Raw genomic sequence first — 18,498 nt, 5'->3', positions numbered from 1 at the left:
GATTACTCTTCCTACTGCATTTGCATAAGCCTAGGCTACTCCTGTGCTGACCTAGACTGGAATGTCAAGTGGGCCCTGCAAAACCAGCCCAGCTGCCCCAGCCATTGCTTGGAGCAGAGCAGTAATTTTGTGGATGCAACTAAGGCTTTGTTCCATCCAAGTGGAATGTCCCAGAAGGAGAGATGAAGGCATTAACTTTTGGGTCAGGCAGTGCAGCTGTTTCAAAGTATGGCAAATAGCTGTGGGTTAGAGCTGTACAAAATCATTTCTCCCAGCCCTGTTTTTGCTATTGTTGATTGTTTAATAACAAGGTCAGGTGCAAGCTAAGTTCTCTGGCACAGTTCCCCCCCAAAGCACTACAGGCACACAGATTATAAAGCCAACCAGTTTGGACATTTCTTTCTAGATTCAGGATTGAATCTGAGACCACATTTGGAATTCTGTGTTCAGTTCTGGAGACCTCACCCACAAAAGGATTCTGATAAAATTGAACAGGTCCAAACACGGGCTACAAAAATGGTGGAAGGTCTTAAACATAAAACTTACCAGGAAAGACTTAATGAACTCAATCTGTATAGTCCGGAGGACAGAAGGGAAAGGGGGGACATGATCGAAACATTTAAATATGTTAAAGGGTTAAATAGCATATGCACCAAGACAAATTCCTTGTGTGTCCAATCACACTTGGCCAATAAAAATTCTATTCTATTCTATTCTATTCTATTCTATAAGGTTCAGGAGGAAAGTGTTTTTAATAGGAAAGTGAACACAAGAACAAGGGGGCACAATCTGAGGTTAGTTGGGGGAAAGATCAGAAGCAACATGAGAAAATATTATTTTACCAAATGAGTAGTAGATACTTGGAACAAACTTCCAGAAGACGTGGTTGGTAACTCCACAGTAACTGAATATTGTATTCACAATATTGTACATGGGGCGGCCCCGGAAAACCCTTGGTGTGCAAAAAAACCACATTTTTTAAATAATATTTTTTGAAAACCCGTGGTATAGACTTTCCAGAAATGTCGGACCCGCGAAAGTCAAGGGACCACTGTATATACTATACTAATATATACCTGGAACAAACTTCCAGCAGACGTGGTTGGTAAATCCACAGTAACTGAATTTAAACATGCCTGGGACAAACATATATCCATCCTAAGATAAAATACAGGGCAAAATAAGGGCGGACTAGATGGACCGTGAGGTCTTTTCCTGCCATGAAATCTTCTATGTTTCTATGAATCTAAAGAAGTACTCAAATAAATTATATAATCAATATGGATGTAATATGCTGTAATGTCAGTGAATCAGCAGCAGTAAGAGAGATTTGCAGACGGAACTCAAAATACCTGTTGACTTTCTAGAGGGTTTTATAAATATATATATCCTTTGCAGACAAATTAGAAGAGTGTTTCTCCACTTTAGCAACTTTTTAAGATTTGCAGATTTCAACCCCCAGAATTCCCCAAGCAGCATAGATAGTTGGAATGCAAGCATCCTAAAGTTGCTCAGATTTGAGAAAGACCGATCTATAACGAGGCATCCCATGTTCTTTCCAGCTGTGCAAAATATGAACAAGTGCAATGCTGATACTCCCCCAACCCTACACAAGCAGCTGAGTCAATAAAGCAGCTTAGCAAGGAAGAAAGATATTACATCAGCAAGCCCATGTAGTACAATGGCCAGACAGACTAGCAACCCATTTGTGAGTTACTCTCTGGCTTCCAATAATTTGTGCGTGTGTGGCTTTTTAAGTATTTGTTAACCAGTTCCTATGGGGATCCCATTAAAGACCCTCAATAATCCTGTGGATTTATTTTTTTGTGTGTTGATCAACAATAACTCACTAAGACAGCTTTCCAGGAGCAGGACAAACAACTAGATAAGCTCAGAAGCAATGAAAGTAAATGATATTGGCATTCTTTATATAAATATTTTTATTTATTTATTTATTTATTTATTTATTGATTGATTGATTGATTGATTGATTGATTGATTGATTGATTGATTGATTGAATTTGTATGCCGCCCCTCTCCGTGGACTCGGGGCGGCTAACAACAATGATAAAAACAGAATGTAAAAATCCTATACTAAAACAGCTAAAAACCCTTGTTATAAAACCAATCATACATACAAACATACCATGCATAACTTGTAGCCTAGGGGGAAAGATTATCTTAGTTCCCCCATGCCTGACGGCAGAGGTGGGTTTTGAGGAGCTTACGAAAGGCAAGGAGGGTGGGGGCTATTCTAATCTCTGGGGGGAGTTGGTTCCAGAAGGCTGGGGCCGCCACAGAGAAGGCTCTTCCCCTGGGCCCCACCAACTGACATTGTTTAGTTGACGGGACCCGGAGAAGGCCCACTCTGTGGGACCTAACTGGTGGCTGGGATTCGTATGGCAGAAGGCGATCCCTGAGATAATCTGAGATTATCACATTCAACACAATTTAAAATATGAATGAACAGACATGCAATCCTATTCACATGAACAATTTGTGGCCACTTTAGGATGTGATTTTAGGGGCCTCTCTCAAAACTTCTGGGTGTGCTTTTAGTCACATACATCCTTGGGGATTTACATTATGTATCAACCTTTAAAATAAATTAGTAAGGAGTGGTGTACAAGTTCTTCCACTCTGTATCTCTAGCCTGTTGCCTAGAATTTAATCCAATTTTGTGCTGGCAAATATAGGCAACAGACAGTATGTTCCTCTCCCAAAGGTCTGTTAGTCTACATGTTACTTCATACACCCTTTTGTTCCTAGCACAGATTGCTCTGCTTGCATCACAGACAATTCAAGCCTAAAGTCCTTTGGTGCTTAGCCAAGCCTGGGTGCAACCCAATCTAATGAGTTCCCAGAGAGCTCTGTGTACATTAGACACCCTGAGATCCTCCATTAAAGGGATCCTCCCTTTAATGGATGTCTTGGCCTCCATTAAAGAGAGGCTAAAACATATAAAGCATGGGGTGTCAAACTCGATCGAATCATGTGACGTATCACATTTTTTGCCTTTGCGGAACAGCGGCAGGTGTGGCCTGCGCATGAAACATCTGGCCTGTTGGCCGCCAATTTGGCACCCCCATATAAAGACTGTATGGGGGTGTCAGCAGTTTGACACCTTTGGTATAAAGCAGTTGCTGGAATTGGGTATGTCTGTTTTAATGAAAAGAAGGACTAAGGGTGACATGATAGCAGTGTTCCAATATCTCAGGGGCAGCCACAAAGAAGAGGGAGTCAGGCTATTCTCCAAAGCACTTGAAGAAAGAAGCAACTTAGAACTAAGGACAAATTCCCTAAGAGTGAGAGCAATCAATCAATCTGTAGATCTGCAGGTCAGCGGTTCAAATCTCATCATCAGCTCAAGGTTGACTCAGCCTTCCATCCTTCCGAGGTGGGTAAAATGAGGACCCGGGTTGTGGGGGCAATTTATTTATTTATTTATTGGATTTGTATGCTGCCCCTCTCCGAAGACTCAGAGTTAGGGTTAGGGTTATTAGGGAAGGGGAGGGGCCCGGCATCTGGACTTGGCCCACCCACCCTAGGGAAGGGGAGGGTTAGGGTTCATAGGGAAGGGGAGGGGCGGCTCTGTTAAAATATGCTGGCTCTGTTAATAACATGTTGTAAGCCACCCTGAGTCTAAGGAGAAGGGCGGCATAAAAATCAATCAATCAATCAATCAATCTAACTAACTAACTAACAAACAAACAAACAAACAAACAAAGAAACAAACCAAATAAAACAAGCAAACAAATCAATACAGAAGTTGTACGTTTTAAATAAGAGATTGGTCAACCTTTTCTCCGAAATGGCATAGTTTCCTACCTGAGTAGAAGGTTAGACTAGAAGACCTCCAAGGTCCCTTCCAACTCTGTTACTCTATTAATCTTTAGGGACCAACAGCTGCTTGCAACAGCTATTATAACTTCATTTAACTTTACTATTTCTTATCAATTTATCACCTTTTGCAAGTATGGAAGTGAAACTCTATGTTGTTTCTTACTCATGGTGATAAAGCACATTTTTAGAATCTCAATATTTTAGCTGTGTGTAAAATGGTGCACAGCTATTTCACCTTTTGTCTTTGTATAAATCCAATCACATTTGGAATACTGCATGTATCTTGCTGCAACTTAGAAAGGACATTTGGGGGGGGAAATGTAAAAAAAGGCAATCAATATGATCAATTCAGCCGCTGCTCTGTAGGGAAAAGTTAACAGCTTTGGGGCTTTTAGATATGATAAAAGTGAATGCAGTTTTTAATGTAGAAAGTAAAAAAATGTATAAAGAGAAGTTCTTCTCTCACACTGAGAAAACAATATCAATTATGGCCTAATGTAAGACAAATAATAAAACTATTGATTCATTTGTTGAAAATTCAATGTGCCCTTAGAAATGTATGTTAGTGGTCATCAGTAATATGAGATTAAAAATCCATTTATGAACACTGTTAGTGCATGTTCTTTAAATCTAATAAGAATAGAAGAAAAACAGGAGACAAGCTATCTGTTTGTTGACTGTGGGAATCTAGTTGATTTAATTAAGATCTGTGATCTGCCCAGAAATGTGCTGGGTAATATATCTCTCAACCCAAATTATCTCATATAGGAGAACTGGCAGGAAAGGTGAGATATTGACTCAACAAAAGCGGTAAATCAAAACATTTTAACACTGTTTCTACTCTACATCACCACTTTTTGTTTCCAGACCAAAATTAATCATCTGCAACCAATGATAAGACTCAAATAGTTTACAACCACCAACATAATCCATTTTCTTCAATGACTTGCTTGGCTTTTACTTTGGTTTTAAAGAGAACCTCTTGAACTATTATTTCACTATTACTGACATTAGACAAGCAACCATCCAATTAATGAACCTGGAAACAAGTCTCAATTATGAGGAAAGTATTCAGAGAAAGTTCTTTTTTACACAAAATTGTCTTCTAGAAGGTTAGGGGAAGGTAGGAAGCTGTTATATTTGAACCTTATGACCAGCATGTACATCATCAGCCCTAATCAAGACAGGAGCTGTTATGTTCTACTGCATAAGTTCTGCAATTCTAAATCCTACTTTTTTCCCCACCAGCACAACTGTATGAAAGACCTACCGGTATCTCATTTTGATCTTGTCATTGTCTGGATTGCAGTAGAGTCTCTCCAGATGCTCCTGGGAGTCAGTAGTCACACTCTGCCACACCTGTGTAGAGGTTCTCCTGGCTTGCCAGTGATACGGCAGGACAGTATGATGCTTGTGGCAATCGCTGCCATAGACACACACGCCTTGAAGAAAGTGCACACAGATCTCAATCCCATCCTTCTGGTGGGTGTGATATTGCAACTGATTCAAAAGCTCAAACACCAGGTCGAGGGAAGCGTCTTCACTTTTGTTCTGGAAAAGACCGGCTCCAAACTTATCACCTGGATTCCCACCGCACTGGAGCAGGCACTGGTTGTTACTTGGGGATATCCCAGACGGGTAACCTTCAAGTATCTTGTCAGGATACACAAGGAGAGCAGCAGCATTAGAGGCAGCATGCAAGCAGCTATCTTGGAATGGCTCGTTAGCAGGAGAGGTAATGGAGGGGAAGCTTTGCTCCTGTGGCTGGACCTCCTCTTCAAGATGTCCATCAGAAAGTTGTCCCTGAATTGCCGGAGCTCCTGGCGCCAAGGCGTTGCTATCTGGGGGTGGGCACGGAGCTGCAATTCCCAAGTTCTTTTTTGCAACAGATTCACACAAGTTACTATGGCTACTATTCTGTCCCCTGGGCACGAAAATTCCATCCAAGGTGCCCGTGCCAAGCAAGCTGGTGAAGATGGGCCGCAGAGCCCTCAGTGCCTCTGAATCCAGCCTTTTCTGCATCTGTTGCTTCTTCTTAAAGCATGGTTTGATTGGTGGTATCTTTTCGGGGACACTTGTAGGTGGAGAAAACGCCTCCGAAGCATCAGGGGGCTGGGCTTCCGGACAGGCAGCTGCCTGGACTTCACACATAGACTCCATTTCAGTTTCCATTGGGGGGGGGGTTGTGTGCCTCCTGGGCACACCCTGTTCAGAGTTACTTTCCAAGTCCAAAAGACCTACAGGTAAAGAAAATAAAACTGTTATTTCAGAAGGAGAGTTGCGTCACGTCCATGGTGTCAAAAGAATCAGGACTTTGGCAAACACCTCTCATAACACATTGTATTGACTCTTTTATCAAGAGATGAAAGTTAGTAAAGATGCTACCAGGTTTCCAATATAAAAAGGTGGTTGTTGTTATTATTATTATTATTATTATTATTAATAATAATAATAATAATAATTAGATTTGTATGCCGCCCCTCTCCGCAGACTCGGGGCGGCTCACAACAGTGATAAAACAATATACAATAACAAATCTAATATTAAAAGTTTAAAATAACAATTTAACATTAAAAGCCTAAAACCCCCATTATTTAAAAAGCATACACACAAACATGCCATACATAAAACTACATAGGCAAGGGGAGATGTCTCAGTTCCCCCTGCCTGACGGCAGAGGGTTTTAAGAAGTTTTCGAAAGGCAAGGAGGGTGGCAATCCTAATCTCTGGGGGGAGCTGGTTCCAGAGGGTCGGGGCCGCCACAGAGAAGGCTCTTCCCCTGGGTCCCGCCAACCAACATCATTACTCATCTTCCCAATTCTTGAGGATTGACACAAAGCCCGAAGCCAATTAAAAACCTAGGACCCAATTAATCCAAATAAACATACTCAAGTTTCACTGAGTCCATAAATAGTCCAGTATCTGGAAAGGGCAATAAAACTAACTCCCCACCTACACATCCATCCACTCACCCACCATTTCCCTATTTACTTACCCAGGACAGATTGTCCTGGATTCTTAACATCCCCCCTGGATGTGGTTCACTGTTTTCCTTCCTTCTCCTGATCTTTCACTGATTAATGAAGATAAAGGACAAACATGCCCTGCACCAGTTGGTTATCCCAACAACAGGAAAAGATTCATTTTCCTTCCACCGGGTGACCTCGCAAGTTGGCACATTCGGAATTAATGACTAGCAGCATGTGGGAATGTGAAACTCTTTTCAAACGGCTCTTTTGAAAGAGACCTTGTGCACAGTGGCTTTGGAACTGCCAATTGTTCCTCCCTCCGAGCTTCCTGGACAGTTTCGTATTCCCACATACTGCCAGTCATTCTGCCTGAATCACATTCCACAAAGCCTGGCTGCTTTTCGGCTAAATGACACAGCAAATAAACATGCTGCCACCTACAGGTGGAGACAGATACTGCGGCTCGCAGAAAGAAAGGGCAAAACAGCAGCTTGCACGCAACACGCAAAAGCTAAAAGTTTGGAAATGTTCCCTTTCAACAAAAGCCTGGGGAGGGAGTTAAAATGCTTAAAAATCAGGGGGGAGGATAGAAGCTCTTTTGAATCGCTTATCTGGCTTCCTAAATAAGCAGTACAAAGACAGTAGCTAGGAGCAAGAAGAAACTCTTGTCTCAGATTTTACAAGTGTCAATTAAATCCCCAAGGAATTCTCCCTGCCCAGATGTTCAGAGTAGGGACATGTGGGCAGCCAGGCAGGTTTCAGAAGGACAGAGAACCAACTACACCACAAAAATTGCTACCACTGCTATAGCTGTACTGTATTATCATCAACTGTCACCACAAACAGGGGAACCAACACCCTCTGCTAAAATTCAAAAGAAAATTCTTGGGGCCCTTGTAAGATAGAAAAAGAGGAGCCACTTTTGCTGGGGAAGAAATCCTGATCCTGGTATGACATGAATACTGAATCCAGCAAGTCAGTGAAGGCTCCCCTATGCTCCCTCCCCTGTGCTACTAAAGAAAAGATGCCTTCCGTAAGCCAGAACTGTGCCAAGCTAAAAGACTGAACTGGCCATCCCATTTTACTGCCGGGCCAAGCAGACGGACATGTATCCTGTGGACTAGAAACCTTGGCAAGGTTTGTTTACAGGGTTGTTGTTTTTAATCTAATGGATGCTTTTAAAGTTTTGCTTCTGCAAACAAAACAACCCATCCATTTCCGGGACCACAGTTTTAATTTTCAACAAACTCAAACGATTTTTAATAAATGCCCTTGAAATGAATTTATCATTGATACAAGGTTACACCTGCTTTATGCCAATATATATATATATAAAATAAACCTCAAAATCATTATTAGGCTCTGCTTCTATCAGAGCAATTCCCATAAGGAAAAAAAATGGATGCACACATACATACACACCCTGAATGAAGGATTATCTCTCCCTAGACAGTTTTGGAGAGGTTGCCATCCAATTTCCCCGGTACTCTCCGTGCAAACCTCCAGGTGCCTTAGCAAGTTTATGCAGCACCCAAGGATTACTCAGCTGGATGAGTCTCTTTCCTGTTCGCCAGCTCCTGACTGACACACAGCGCTTCATTCATTGCACTTCCTGAAGTTTTACGATTCCAGGGTTATGCACCATCATTAAAAAAAAAACGAGGCGTCCCTTCCCCATTATTGTGTCTACGAGGGATCTCGTTGCAAAGAGATCAATTATTCAAGAGCCAAAGAGACTCGCTCCTCTCGCCTAACGTAAAAGATCCCAGCGTCGAAACCGGCAAAAAAAAAAAAAAGTGGGCGTAGGGCTTTGCTCGCTTTCTTTTTTCCATAGGCGTCGTTTCGAATCGCGGGATTCTCTTAATCCAGGTTTGTCCACCCGCGAGCGAAAAGGTTCCGATTCTTCGCCCTGCATTAATTCACGTAACCATTGGTTGCGTGCCTAGCAAAATAAAACGCACAATCGAAGGGGATTCCAAGAGTCCTGGTTCTTGGAAGGCGCTGAATCTCATCCACTTCATTTTTTTTCCCTAGTGCTTTTGTGTGTGTTTGCTTGTGTGTGTGTTTGTGTGTGTGTGTGTGTGTGTGTCGTCCAGCTTTCAGACAAGCTGCTTAAAACTTTTTCTCCCTCTCTCTCTCTGCTGGTCCCGGTTGCTTCCTGCCTGGGCAACGCAACACTTTCCAAACAGGTCCTGGCCCAACTCAAAGCGAGGCTTTCGGAGGGGTTTGGGATCCAGCCTTTTAACGGCGGCCGCCCGGGAAGACCGACCGCGGGACTCGGAGAAGGACGGAGCGTTTGAGCTCGGGAAAAAGAAAAGGAAAAACGCCCGCGACCCCCTTCCTCTCTTCGCCTCTGCTTTCTTTCTTCCTCTTTAGCGCTCCAACCCAAGCCTCCCCCCCCAATACACACACACATACACACACACACGGACCCTCTTTTTGTTCCCTTCACGACCCGATCCCGGTCGCGGGAAGTCAAACCTCCGCAAAGCCAGAGGGCATTTTTCAACTCGACCCAATCTCCAGAAGCCAAGCGGTTTTGTTAAAAAAAAAAGAAAGAACTATTTACTCCTGCGCGTAAATCCTTCCGTTGTGTCCTGGGCCCGGGAGGTGGGGGGGGGGGGACAGACACACACAAAACTAAGAACTTTGCTGAGGAAGGGGAGAAAGGAAGGAAGAAAAGAAAAAAGAAAGAGGGGAAGGGAGGAAAGAAAGAGAAAGAAAGAGGGAGGGAGGATGGAAGAAAGAGGGAAGGAGGAAAGAAAGAAGGAAGAAAGAGGGAGGAAGGGACGAAGGAAAGAGGGAGGATGGAAGAAAGAGGGAGGAAGGAAAGAAAGGAAAGAAAGAGGGAGGAAGGGAAGAAGGAAAGAGGGAGGATGGAAGAAAGAGGGAGGAAAGAAAGAAGAAAAGAAAGAGGGAGGAAGGGACGAAGGAAAGAAGGAAAGAGGGAGGATGGAAGAAAGAGGGAGGAAGGAAAGAAAGGAAAGAAAGAGGGAGGAAGGAAAGAAGGAAAGAGGGAGGGTGGAAGAAAGAGGGAGGAAGGAAGGAAGGAAAGAGGGAGGGAGGGACGAAGGAAAGGAGGAAGGGAGGATGGAAGAAAGAGGGAGGAAGGAAAGGAAGGAAAGAGGGAGGAAGGATGGAAGAAAGAAGGAAGCAAGGAAGCCCCCCCCCCCCAAAGTCCTCGGCTTGGACGCACCTCGCTTCCCGCTGCTCGGCGTCCGGCACCAGCAGCTGAAAAAAGGCGTCGAAAGTCGAACTCTCCGGCGGCTCGCTCGCTCGCCCCTTCCCCGAAGGCACTCCGTCCGTCCGTGCGTGCGCTCAGCACAGTCTGCTAGGGACGGCGGCGCCGGGCGAGCAGGAACAGCCGTCCCTGCCCGTACGTGACCGAGCTCCCATTCCGGCCGCGGGGGTGGGGAAGGGTGGAGGGAGGCCGGCGCTGCTCGCACCACTTCCCAGCCAGCTCCCTCTTTTTTCTTTTCTTTCTCTCACACTCGCCTCCGCCGAGCCCTCCCGAAGACTGCGCAGCTCACATGTTCCTCGCAGCTTGTTTTAAATACCGCTTCCTGCTAAAAGCCGTCGGCCAACAGCTGCACGATACGGAGGGAGGAGCCTTGCGGCCCGCGAAGGGGAGGGCGGGTTCCCACCTTTCTCGTGTATGTACGTGTGTGTGCGGTGTGTGGTGCGGTGTGTGTGTGGGGGGGAGTTTGGGGGCTGTGTGAGAGGAATTCCGGTCCACAGAGCGGCATTCCGGGCCGACCCCCGGCCTCCTTTCCCCCCCCCTCAGGCCTCGCCTCACTCGAGTCTTTCCCACCCCAGCAGGGCGGGCGGGCGGAGAGGGAAGGCCGGGCGGCCTCCTTATTTGCATACAGTTCTTGCAGCTTGGGAAAAAAAAATAACATAAACGAGGAACACGCACGCACCAAGCCGGCAACTGGCCTGGTTGCAAAAGGGGAGAAAAAAGCGCCACTTTTGTTCCCGAGCCGGCAGAAGAAGGGGGGGGGGAGTATGTGTGTGAACAGCACACACTTGTGCACACGTGTGTGTGGACTTCAACCGCTCCCCCCCATTTTTTTTCTTTTACAAAAAAAATGTATACCGCTCAAAAAAAAATAAAGGGAACACTTAAACAACACAATATAACTCCAAGGAAATCAAACTTCTGTGCAATCAAACTGAAGCAACACTGATAATCAATTTCACGTGTTATCAGCACATTCAACTTTGTACAGAACAAAGTATTCAATGAGAATATTTCGTTCATTCACATGTAGGATGTGTTATTTGAGTGTTCCCTTTATTTATTTATTTTGAGCAGTGTAAATATTCTCATGTTTTCCCTAAACCTTAACGATAAACCCGGAGGGTGTTTTTGAAATCCAGAAGCTGGGAACCTGGATGCAAAGAGAGGAGCAGCTCTTGTATATACACACACACAAACACACAACGGTTGGGCAACAGCCTCAGGTAGAAATTTCGGGTAAAACAAGAATTCCGTTTCAGTGTCAGTTTCTGGCTTTTGTGAGGCGAAAGGGAGGGAATCCGAAATGGGCAAGAAGGACTGGTTGTTTTAGGTGAAACTGGCGGCCCTGCGTTCGCTGGCGTAACTTTTAAAGTCCCCGCCTCTTTTTTTGAGGGCTTTTAAATTAAAACCGTCGTTGAATATAAATTAATAAATTAAAAAAACAAAGGTGGGGGGTGGGACGTTAGCCAAAAGGGGTGGAGACGAAAGAGGAAACTGCAAAGTGGTTCCAGGAATATTGTTTCTGTGAGGAAAGTTTTGTGAGATACCATAATTGGTACTCATTTTTGATGCCCCAGCGAATTACAACTGTGTGTGTGTGTGTGTGTGTGTGTGTGTGTGAGAGAGAGAGAGAGAGAGAGAGAAACAGAGAGAGAGAGAGAGTATCAAAACTGAATGTGAATTATTGCTTCTCGCCAACTTTTCTCACCTAAAAAACAGCGTCGTGTGCCTGGAAACGTTTTACAGCTTTGACTTTGACTGGCAAGATGACTGGTTTCACTTTATTGAGAAATATTGGGTTACAAATAGAGAAGGAGTAATTTCACAAAGAAGGAAGTACAAGTGGACATAATAAATTTAGGGATTTGGACAAGGTCATTTACACTATCAAATCCAATCTTTTGTTTGGTACAGGACTGACCTCTGTTTTAATTTCACTCATCCTCCTTGCTTTTCACACCATTCATCTGAAACCATTAAATCAATATGTCCACCTGACACAATGAACTGTAGCAATCGTAGACTGATCCTGTTTTTCAGCATGGCAATAATTCACAATAAAAGTAACAGAAACTTGTTCCAAGACACAAATCCCTATTACGTTAAGAGGAAACGTACATAAAAACTGCTGTCAAAATTTAAATCATCAAAGCAAAACCTTTTGATATAGGTAGTCCTCGACTTACAACAATTCATTTAGTGACTTCAAAATTTACAATGGTGCTAAGAAAGTGACTCATGGCCATTTTTCACATTTATGATCATTTCAGCATTCGCCATGGTTATGTGATAAAAATGCAGACACTTGGCATGTGACTCATGTTTATGACAGTTGTAATCTCCTGTTTGCAGTCTTCTGACAAGCAAAGTCAATGGTGAAGTTAGATTCACTTAACCCTGTTACCAAACACCTGCAGTGATTCATATAATAACACACTCACTTAGTGACATATAGTGCTCAAAAAAATAAAGGGAACACTCAAAGAACACATCCTAGATTTGAATGAATGAAATACAGTGGTACCTCTATTTAAGAATGCCTCTACTTAAGAACTTTTCTAGATAAGAACCGGGTGTTCAAGATTTTTTTGCCTCTACTTAAGAACCATTTTCTACTTAACCCAAGCCCGGAAAAATTTCCCAGGAAATTTGAGAGCGGCACTGCCATTCCCTCTTTAATCTGGGCCATCTTGGGCTTTTCTGGGCTGCCAGAGGAGCCTTTCGGTGGCGCTTAAGGAGGCTTTGGCAGTCTAGAGCGAATGAAGCATTTTCCTTTCTCTGGGCGCTTGAGGGAAAAAACCTCTGCCAGCACCCAGAGAAAAGAAACGCTCCCTTCGCTCTGGGCAGCCCAGAGTGAACGGAGCGTTTTCCTTTCTCTGGATGCTGCCTCAGAGTCCCTCTCTTTTTTTTTAAGCCTTAAAGTTTTGGATTTTTTTGATTCCGCTCAATTCATCTTCTTCCTTCGGCAACGACTGTCCTCCTCCTCTTCTTCCTCCTCCTCCTCCCACCCAAATTCTGAGCTTTTATTTCTTTTCTAATGGGTTTGCACACATTATTTGCTTTTACATTGATTCCCATGGGAAAAATTGCTTCTACTTAAGAACGTTTCTACTTAAGAACCTGGTCTCAGAACAAATTAAGTTCTTAAGTAGAGGTACCACTGTATTCTCATTGAATATTTCATTTGCACAACAGTATGTGAAGTTTGATTTACTTGGAGTTATATTCTGTTGTTTAAGTGTTCCCTTTATTTTTTGAGCAGTGTAAATTTTGGGCTCAATTGTGGTTATGAATCAAAGATGACCTGTACTGCCATGAAGTAATACTATGGATCTGCGACATTGAATTTCATGGTTTTTATACCAAAGCTATCACACTAAGATTATATTTGCCATTAAATAAATCAGTGGGTAGTCAGGAAATAGAGTGGAGAATGTGGATTTTGATTCCCTTTTATCTCTCAGTGATTATTGGATCTACAGCCTTCATATTCTTTTGGAGCACTTTTTTTAAAATTAGGACATCTGACTATGTTATGAATCTAGTCTTATTCATTTATGTTATTTATTTAGGAAATTTATATCGCTATCAAATTCATAGTGATTCCAAGTGGTATATAGGAATAAAATCCTCCCCCAAAACCCAGAAACAGTAACAAGGCAACAAAATAAGGTAACAGATAGCAGAAAGCTTTTTTTTTAAAAAGAAAAAATGTTTATTGTCAATTAAGGCTTACTGATTCAATATTTGAGGTTTATTTGACCTTGTAAACATGATTTCTCAGTCATTTTGTCTTCTCAGTAACTGCTTTTTAACAAAAATAGGATCTTGATTTAAAACACACAGAGAGAGAGAGACAGAGAGACAGAGAGACAGAGACAGAGACAGAGACAGACTGAGACACAGAGGTAAAAGGGCTTTTGACAGACTATCTGAAAACAACAGTCTCCAAGAAATCTCCCCAGGACTCCAGTGGCTTCTATTCTGTGGTCTACTGGAGTTACTAATTATGTGCAATGTCCTGATTTGCTGATAAGAGTAAGCAATTTTATTTGGAAAGTGTGCTGATTACCCTGATCAAAGCCCAATATTCATCCTTTAGCCCCTGGTTATCTGCCTTCAGGTCTGATAGCATCTTGAATTCTTCCATTTCATATATTTACCTTTTCAGAGCTATTCATTCCCCCTTTTTTTCCATTTCTTGTAGAAATCAACATTTTTTTTCTGTCTCTGGGTTGCCTTCACCAATTGTTATTTAAGGGCCATTAATTTGTATCATGCAGTTGTGCTTTCAGATTTTCTTTTTGAGCTATAATTTTTCATAAAGTTTCTAAAAATAAGTTGTATCTTCTTTTTCTAGTTTACTGGCATATCATTTGCGATTTTACAAGTAATAGTAACTGGGTCATCCCAATACTGAGTCATAACAATCTCCAGATGACCCTGTGTCATACATTGAATGACTGTCACTCTTCGCTTCTTTTTTTATATTAGTTTCCTTTTCTGGAATTGGGCACATGTTCTTGTTTCATCATTATCCTAAGTCCAAAAACAAATCCCAGTGGATCTTTGTTTTTCTCTTTCTCTTATTGATTTTGTTCATGATTTATCTTTTGCCGCTTTCTTTCTGTTTTTCTCTCTCATTTTCTTTTGCTAAACTTCTTGAGTTATGCCGATAATGTTGTTTCCTCTATTCATTTGGCTAGAAAATTTAGAAGATGCAGCCACTAGGCAATTGATGAAGCAGTTGTAGTTGTGGTTCTATAACTATGATACTGTTCTTCTATGGTTCACACCTATTTCTATCCTCATCCTTAGTTTCTGGTTCTTGCTTTTGTCTTGTTTCCTTTGTCTTGTTTTTCTTTTTCTTCTTATTCTTTCTTGTTCTCTAATTCATGCAGCCCAACTTTTATCATTCTCCCCCCCTCCCCCCCCTCCCCCCCCCAGCTTCCTGGACATGGGTTAATGTTACACCCTGTGTAGATGTTCTGGATTGCCTTGTTTGTCTTGGTCTAGCTTACTTTTGGGATTCCAATTCTTCTTCCTGAACAGGAATGAGGTATGACCTGTGCCTCTCCCTGACTTCTGAAGATGACAGAGTACCACTAGTCATTGTAGATCAGGCGGTTGTAGTACTCACAGTACTACAACTAATGGTGTAACAGGAACACTCAGTGATGTAGAAACATTGTATTCCTGAGCCCATAAAGGATTTGAGATACTGCTTTGCATGACTGATGCTGCTGTAATTGTGATGGCCTTTGTAGGAGAGTTTCTGCTAAAAAGTAGATTTTTTTCTGAACACCAGTCACGGAGGTAACAGTCAATGTGGATTTAATGTTTGGAATACTAAAATTAGTCAAGTCATCTTGTCTTTTACAAAAGGAACCACTTTTATCATAGCTTGAATTAAGTGATGAAGTTCCTTCGGTTCATATATTTCCTCTGCATCTTATTCCCATTTTCTTCTAGTATAAGATCCACTGCCACATTAGAATTCCTATTTTCTATTTACTCTTTAGATTCAGAGCCAGACATGTTCTAGATATAGATATTGTAAGTGCTGCATATGCACATTGTTGTTTTTGTATCTTTCTCGTCTCTGTTGTCTGATGAAGAGGACAATCTAGGGCTTGGAGCTGAACATGTAACACAGTTCGATCTTTTTTACTTCTGAATTGGTTTGTTAGCTGCTGTCCCAGACCCCTGCGCTCTGTTTTGGGCCTGGAAACATGGGCCGTTTCGAGCCCATTTTGGGTCTGTGGGTTGAGACATATTTTATATACCCTTAGTTGCCCTATCTGTAGCTCTTCCTAAAGTTTCCCAGGATCGTTCCCACATACCATTACAACAGATTCGTCCATCTATGAAATCTCCTCCTTTCCCATTCTGGCACAGTTGTAGAGTTTTGCAGATTCTGCTTGTGACACATCCACCCCCACCACAGAACAAATCCCATCCAGTTCCATCCTCAGCCAGATGAGTCTGAACTCTGTCTGTGATCACCAGTCATCTGACATCGTTCATTGTGCTATTCTATTCACCTCAATTTCTGCCAATCTCTATATCCTCCCATATGTCCTTATCATCAACCACCCAACAGTCCAGTTCTTCCTGCCTGGTTAAAACACTTGCCATTCTCCTTTTATCTGAACAATAATCCCACCTAAATCAACCTTTGTCCTGATCACAAGGTTCCTGAACAAACAAAATTATATACATCAAATGTTAAAAGAATGTGATCCTCTTTGTCACAATTAATCTACCTTCCTGTTGTCTGGAATGTGGATTATTATTAGGCATTGAGTTATACAGTGTTCCTTCATTTATCACGGGTGTTATGTTCCAGGACCACCCGCGATAAACGAAAATCCGCAAAGTAGGGACACTATATTGATTTAAGTATTTATACACTATTTTAAAGCTTTATAAACCCCCCACACACACTTTTACGCTACATAAGCCTTTCCCATTCCCTTAATAACTATTCCCACACTGTTCTGTGCATGTATTGTACCTTTACGCTTACTGTAAAATGTTTTAAATTCCTAAACCTACATGATGAAACGATGCTCCCCGTGAAATGGCCGAGTGTAGGAGCAGACTCAGAGATGGGGAAGCTGCCCACAGACAAAAAGTAAACAACGTGCTACTGTACTGAGCCAATCAGGCTCTGGGATACAAAGCAGCACTCTCTGGTTGGTTACTTCTCCATCAATCAACCAATTGTGTGTTTTTTACAATCTCATGTAGGCAAGTAGCGTCTCAGGTGGGCGAGTTCAGCAGAAAACCCGCGAAGTAGCGAAAACCCGCGATATATTTTTTCCATTAATATTTTATAAAAACCCGCAATGCACCGAGTCCGCGAAAGGTGAACCGCGAAGTGGCAAGGGAACACTGTACTTTCAGAATCAACTACCTCTGAAGAAAACATTCAGCTAACAACGTTGTCACGCTTTAATACTTTTCCAGTGGAGATTTAGACAATGGAAAATATCAATCCTTTCAGCCAAGAGATTTGTTTTATTTAGCAAAGCTTTTGTCTCAAATGCGGAACAATATAGACACAATTAGTAAGCAATCTGTAACCGTAATCATAATGAATATTACAAAGCCATACAGCAGAGACTAAACCATGATGCTGAGAATTAATTCAGCAGCTTGAGATAAATATTTTAAAATACTGCCGCTTGGTGCCTTACAAATACTATAAATGAACGTCACGCTCACCTCAGTCCCTCTTTTCTTTAGGAGATTAAAAAAAGAAAGCAATCCCATGCCTGAGTACAGCTCAGAGACTAATTTGTAGCCATTACAGGAGTCGTGCTGATGAAGTCTGACTGCAGCAGCTTATTTAAACATTTTTGCTTGTCCTTGATGTTCAGCCTGGCAAAAGCTTTATAATTCAAATTTGCTGAGCTATTTGGTCTTGAAATCAATTGAGCTTGGGTAGCCCCTATTTCAGACTTAATTCGCCTTTGTTTAGTTACCCCTAGTACAGTGATGGCAAACCTTTTTTCCCATGGGTGCCGAAAGTGTGTGCATGCAGGCTATTGTGCATGCACGAATGTCCATACCCATAATACAATGCCCGGGGAGGGTGAAAATGGCCTTCCCCTCCCCCTGGAGGCGCTCTGGAGGCCAGAAACGGTCTGTTTGCCAACTTCTGGTGGGCCCATTTAGGCCAATTTCCCAACTTCTGGTGGGCCTAGTAGGCCCATTTTTCACCCTCCCCCGGCTCTAGAGAAGACCTGGGCAAGGGGCAGCCCACGGGCCGCATCCGGCCCACCCGCTATCTGTGACCGGTCCATGGAGGTCGGGGTCTGCTCCAGTGCGAGGATGAAAGAGCTTACCGTGTCTGCCAGGACTCCTCCGGTTCCTGTTTTCCTCGTGATTCATCAGGAAAGCAGGAACCGGAGGAGTCCCGGCAGACGCGGTGAGCTCTTTCATCCTCGCACTGGAGCGGACCCCGACCTCCTACCGAGAGCGGCTGAACACAGAAACCACGCAAACACTCCAGCGCAGTGACTGTGGTGCACCATATTGCCATAAAGCAAACAATTAGGGGTCTGTAGAGTGTGTCTGGGTGTTTAGGTCAGGCGAGGTTCTGGGTCTTTAGAGTGGTCAGCGCCGAAAAAAATCCCCTAACTGAGCAGTATGGGAGTGGTACACAGATACCACGTGCTTCCTCCCCTGTCCCCTACAGCAGCTACTAGTGCTCTGTTCTTCTGACACCCGGGCAGAGAATCGGAGAATCAGAGAATACTGTTTGTTTGTGAAAAGATAGCATATGTATACTATATACAGTATTGAGTAGAACTGAGTAAATTATATTAGTCTGGCCCTCTAAAACCATCCCAATTTCTCATGCGACCCCATGGCAAAATTAATTGCCCAACCCTGATCTAGAGGCTTCCGTGTGAGCCGAAAATCAACTGGCCGGCA

General features: G+C 42.9%; 1 protein-coding gene and 1 pseudogene across 2 annotated transcripts in view; both read right to left on the bottom strand.

Moving 5' to 3' along the window:
• Nucleotides 1-10,642, bottom strand: part of TIPARP (TCDD inducible poly(ADP-ribose) polymerase) — a 45,140-nt gene extending 34,498 nt beyond the window's left edge. The window contains exons 1-2 of one of the 2 annotated variants that reach the window (XM_070753502.1): nt 10,009-10,642; nt 5,114-6,080 (exon numbers count right to left, since the gene is read on the bottom strand). In XM_070753502.1, coding sequence (XP_070609603.1) covers nt 5,114-6,015 — 902 coding nt within the window. In that variant the 5' untranslated portion in view covers nt 6,016-6,080; nt 10,009-10,642. Of the gene's footprint in view, nt 1-5,113; nt 6,081-8,234; nt 9,214-10,008 lie in introns of those variants that run through there. The other variant, XM_070753504.1, reaches the window with a different exon arrangement.
• A 3,459-nt stretch (nt 10,643-14,101) lies between these two features.
• Nucleotides 14,102-18,003, bottom strand: LOC139168616 (protein phosphatase 1 regulatory subunit 12A-like; annotated as a pseudogene).
• Nucleotides 18,004-18,498: the final 495 nt, after the last annotated feature.

Source organism: Erythrolamprus reginae, chromosome 5, assembly GCF_031021105.1.
Source record: "Erythrolamprus reginae isolate rEryReg1 chromosome 5, rEryReg1.hap1, whole genome shotgun sequence".
Classification (NCBI taxonomy): domain Eukaryota; kingdom Metazoa; phylum Chordata; class Lepidosauria; order Squamata; family Dipsadidae; genus Erythrolamprus; species Erythrolamprus reginae.
Note: the sequence above shows the minus strand (reverse complement) of the source record. Positions and strands in the feature narration are given on the sequence as shown.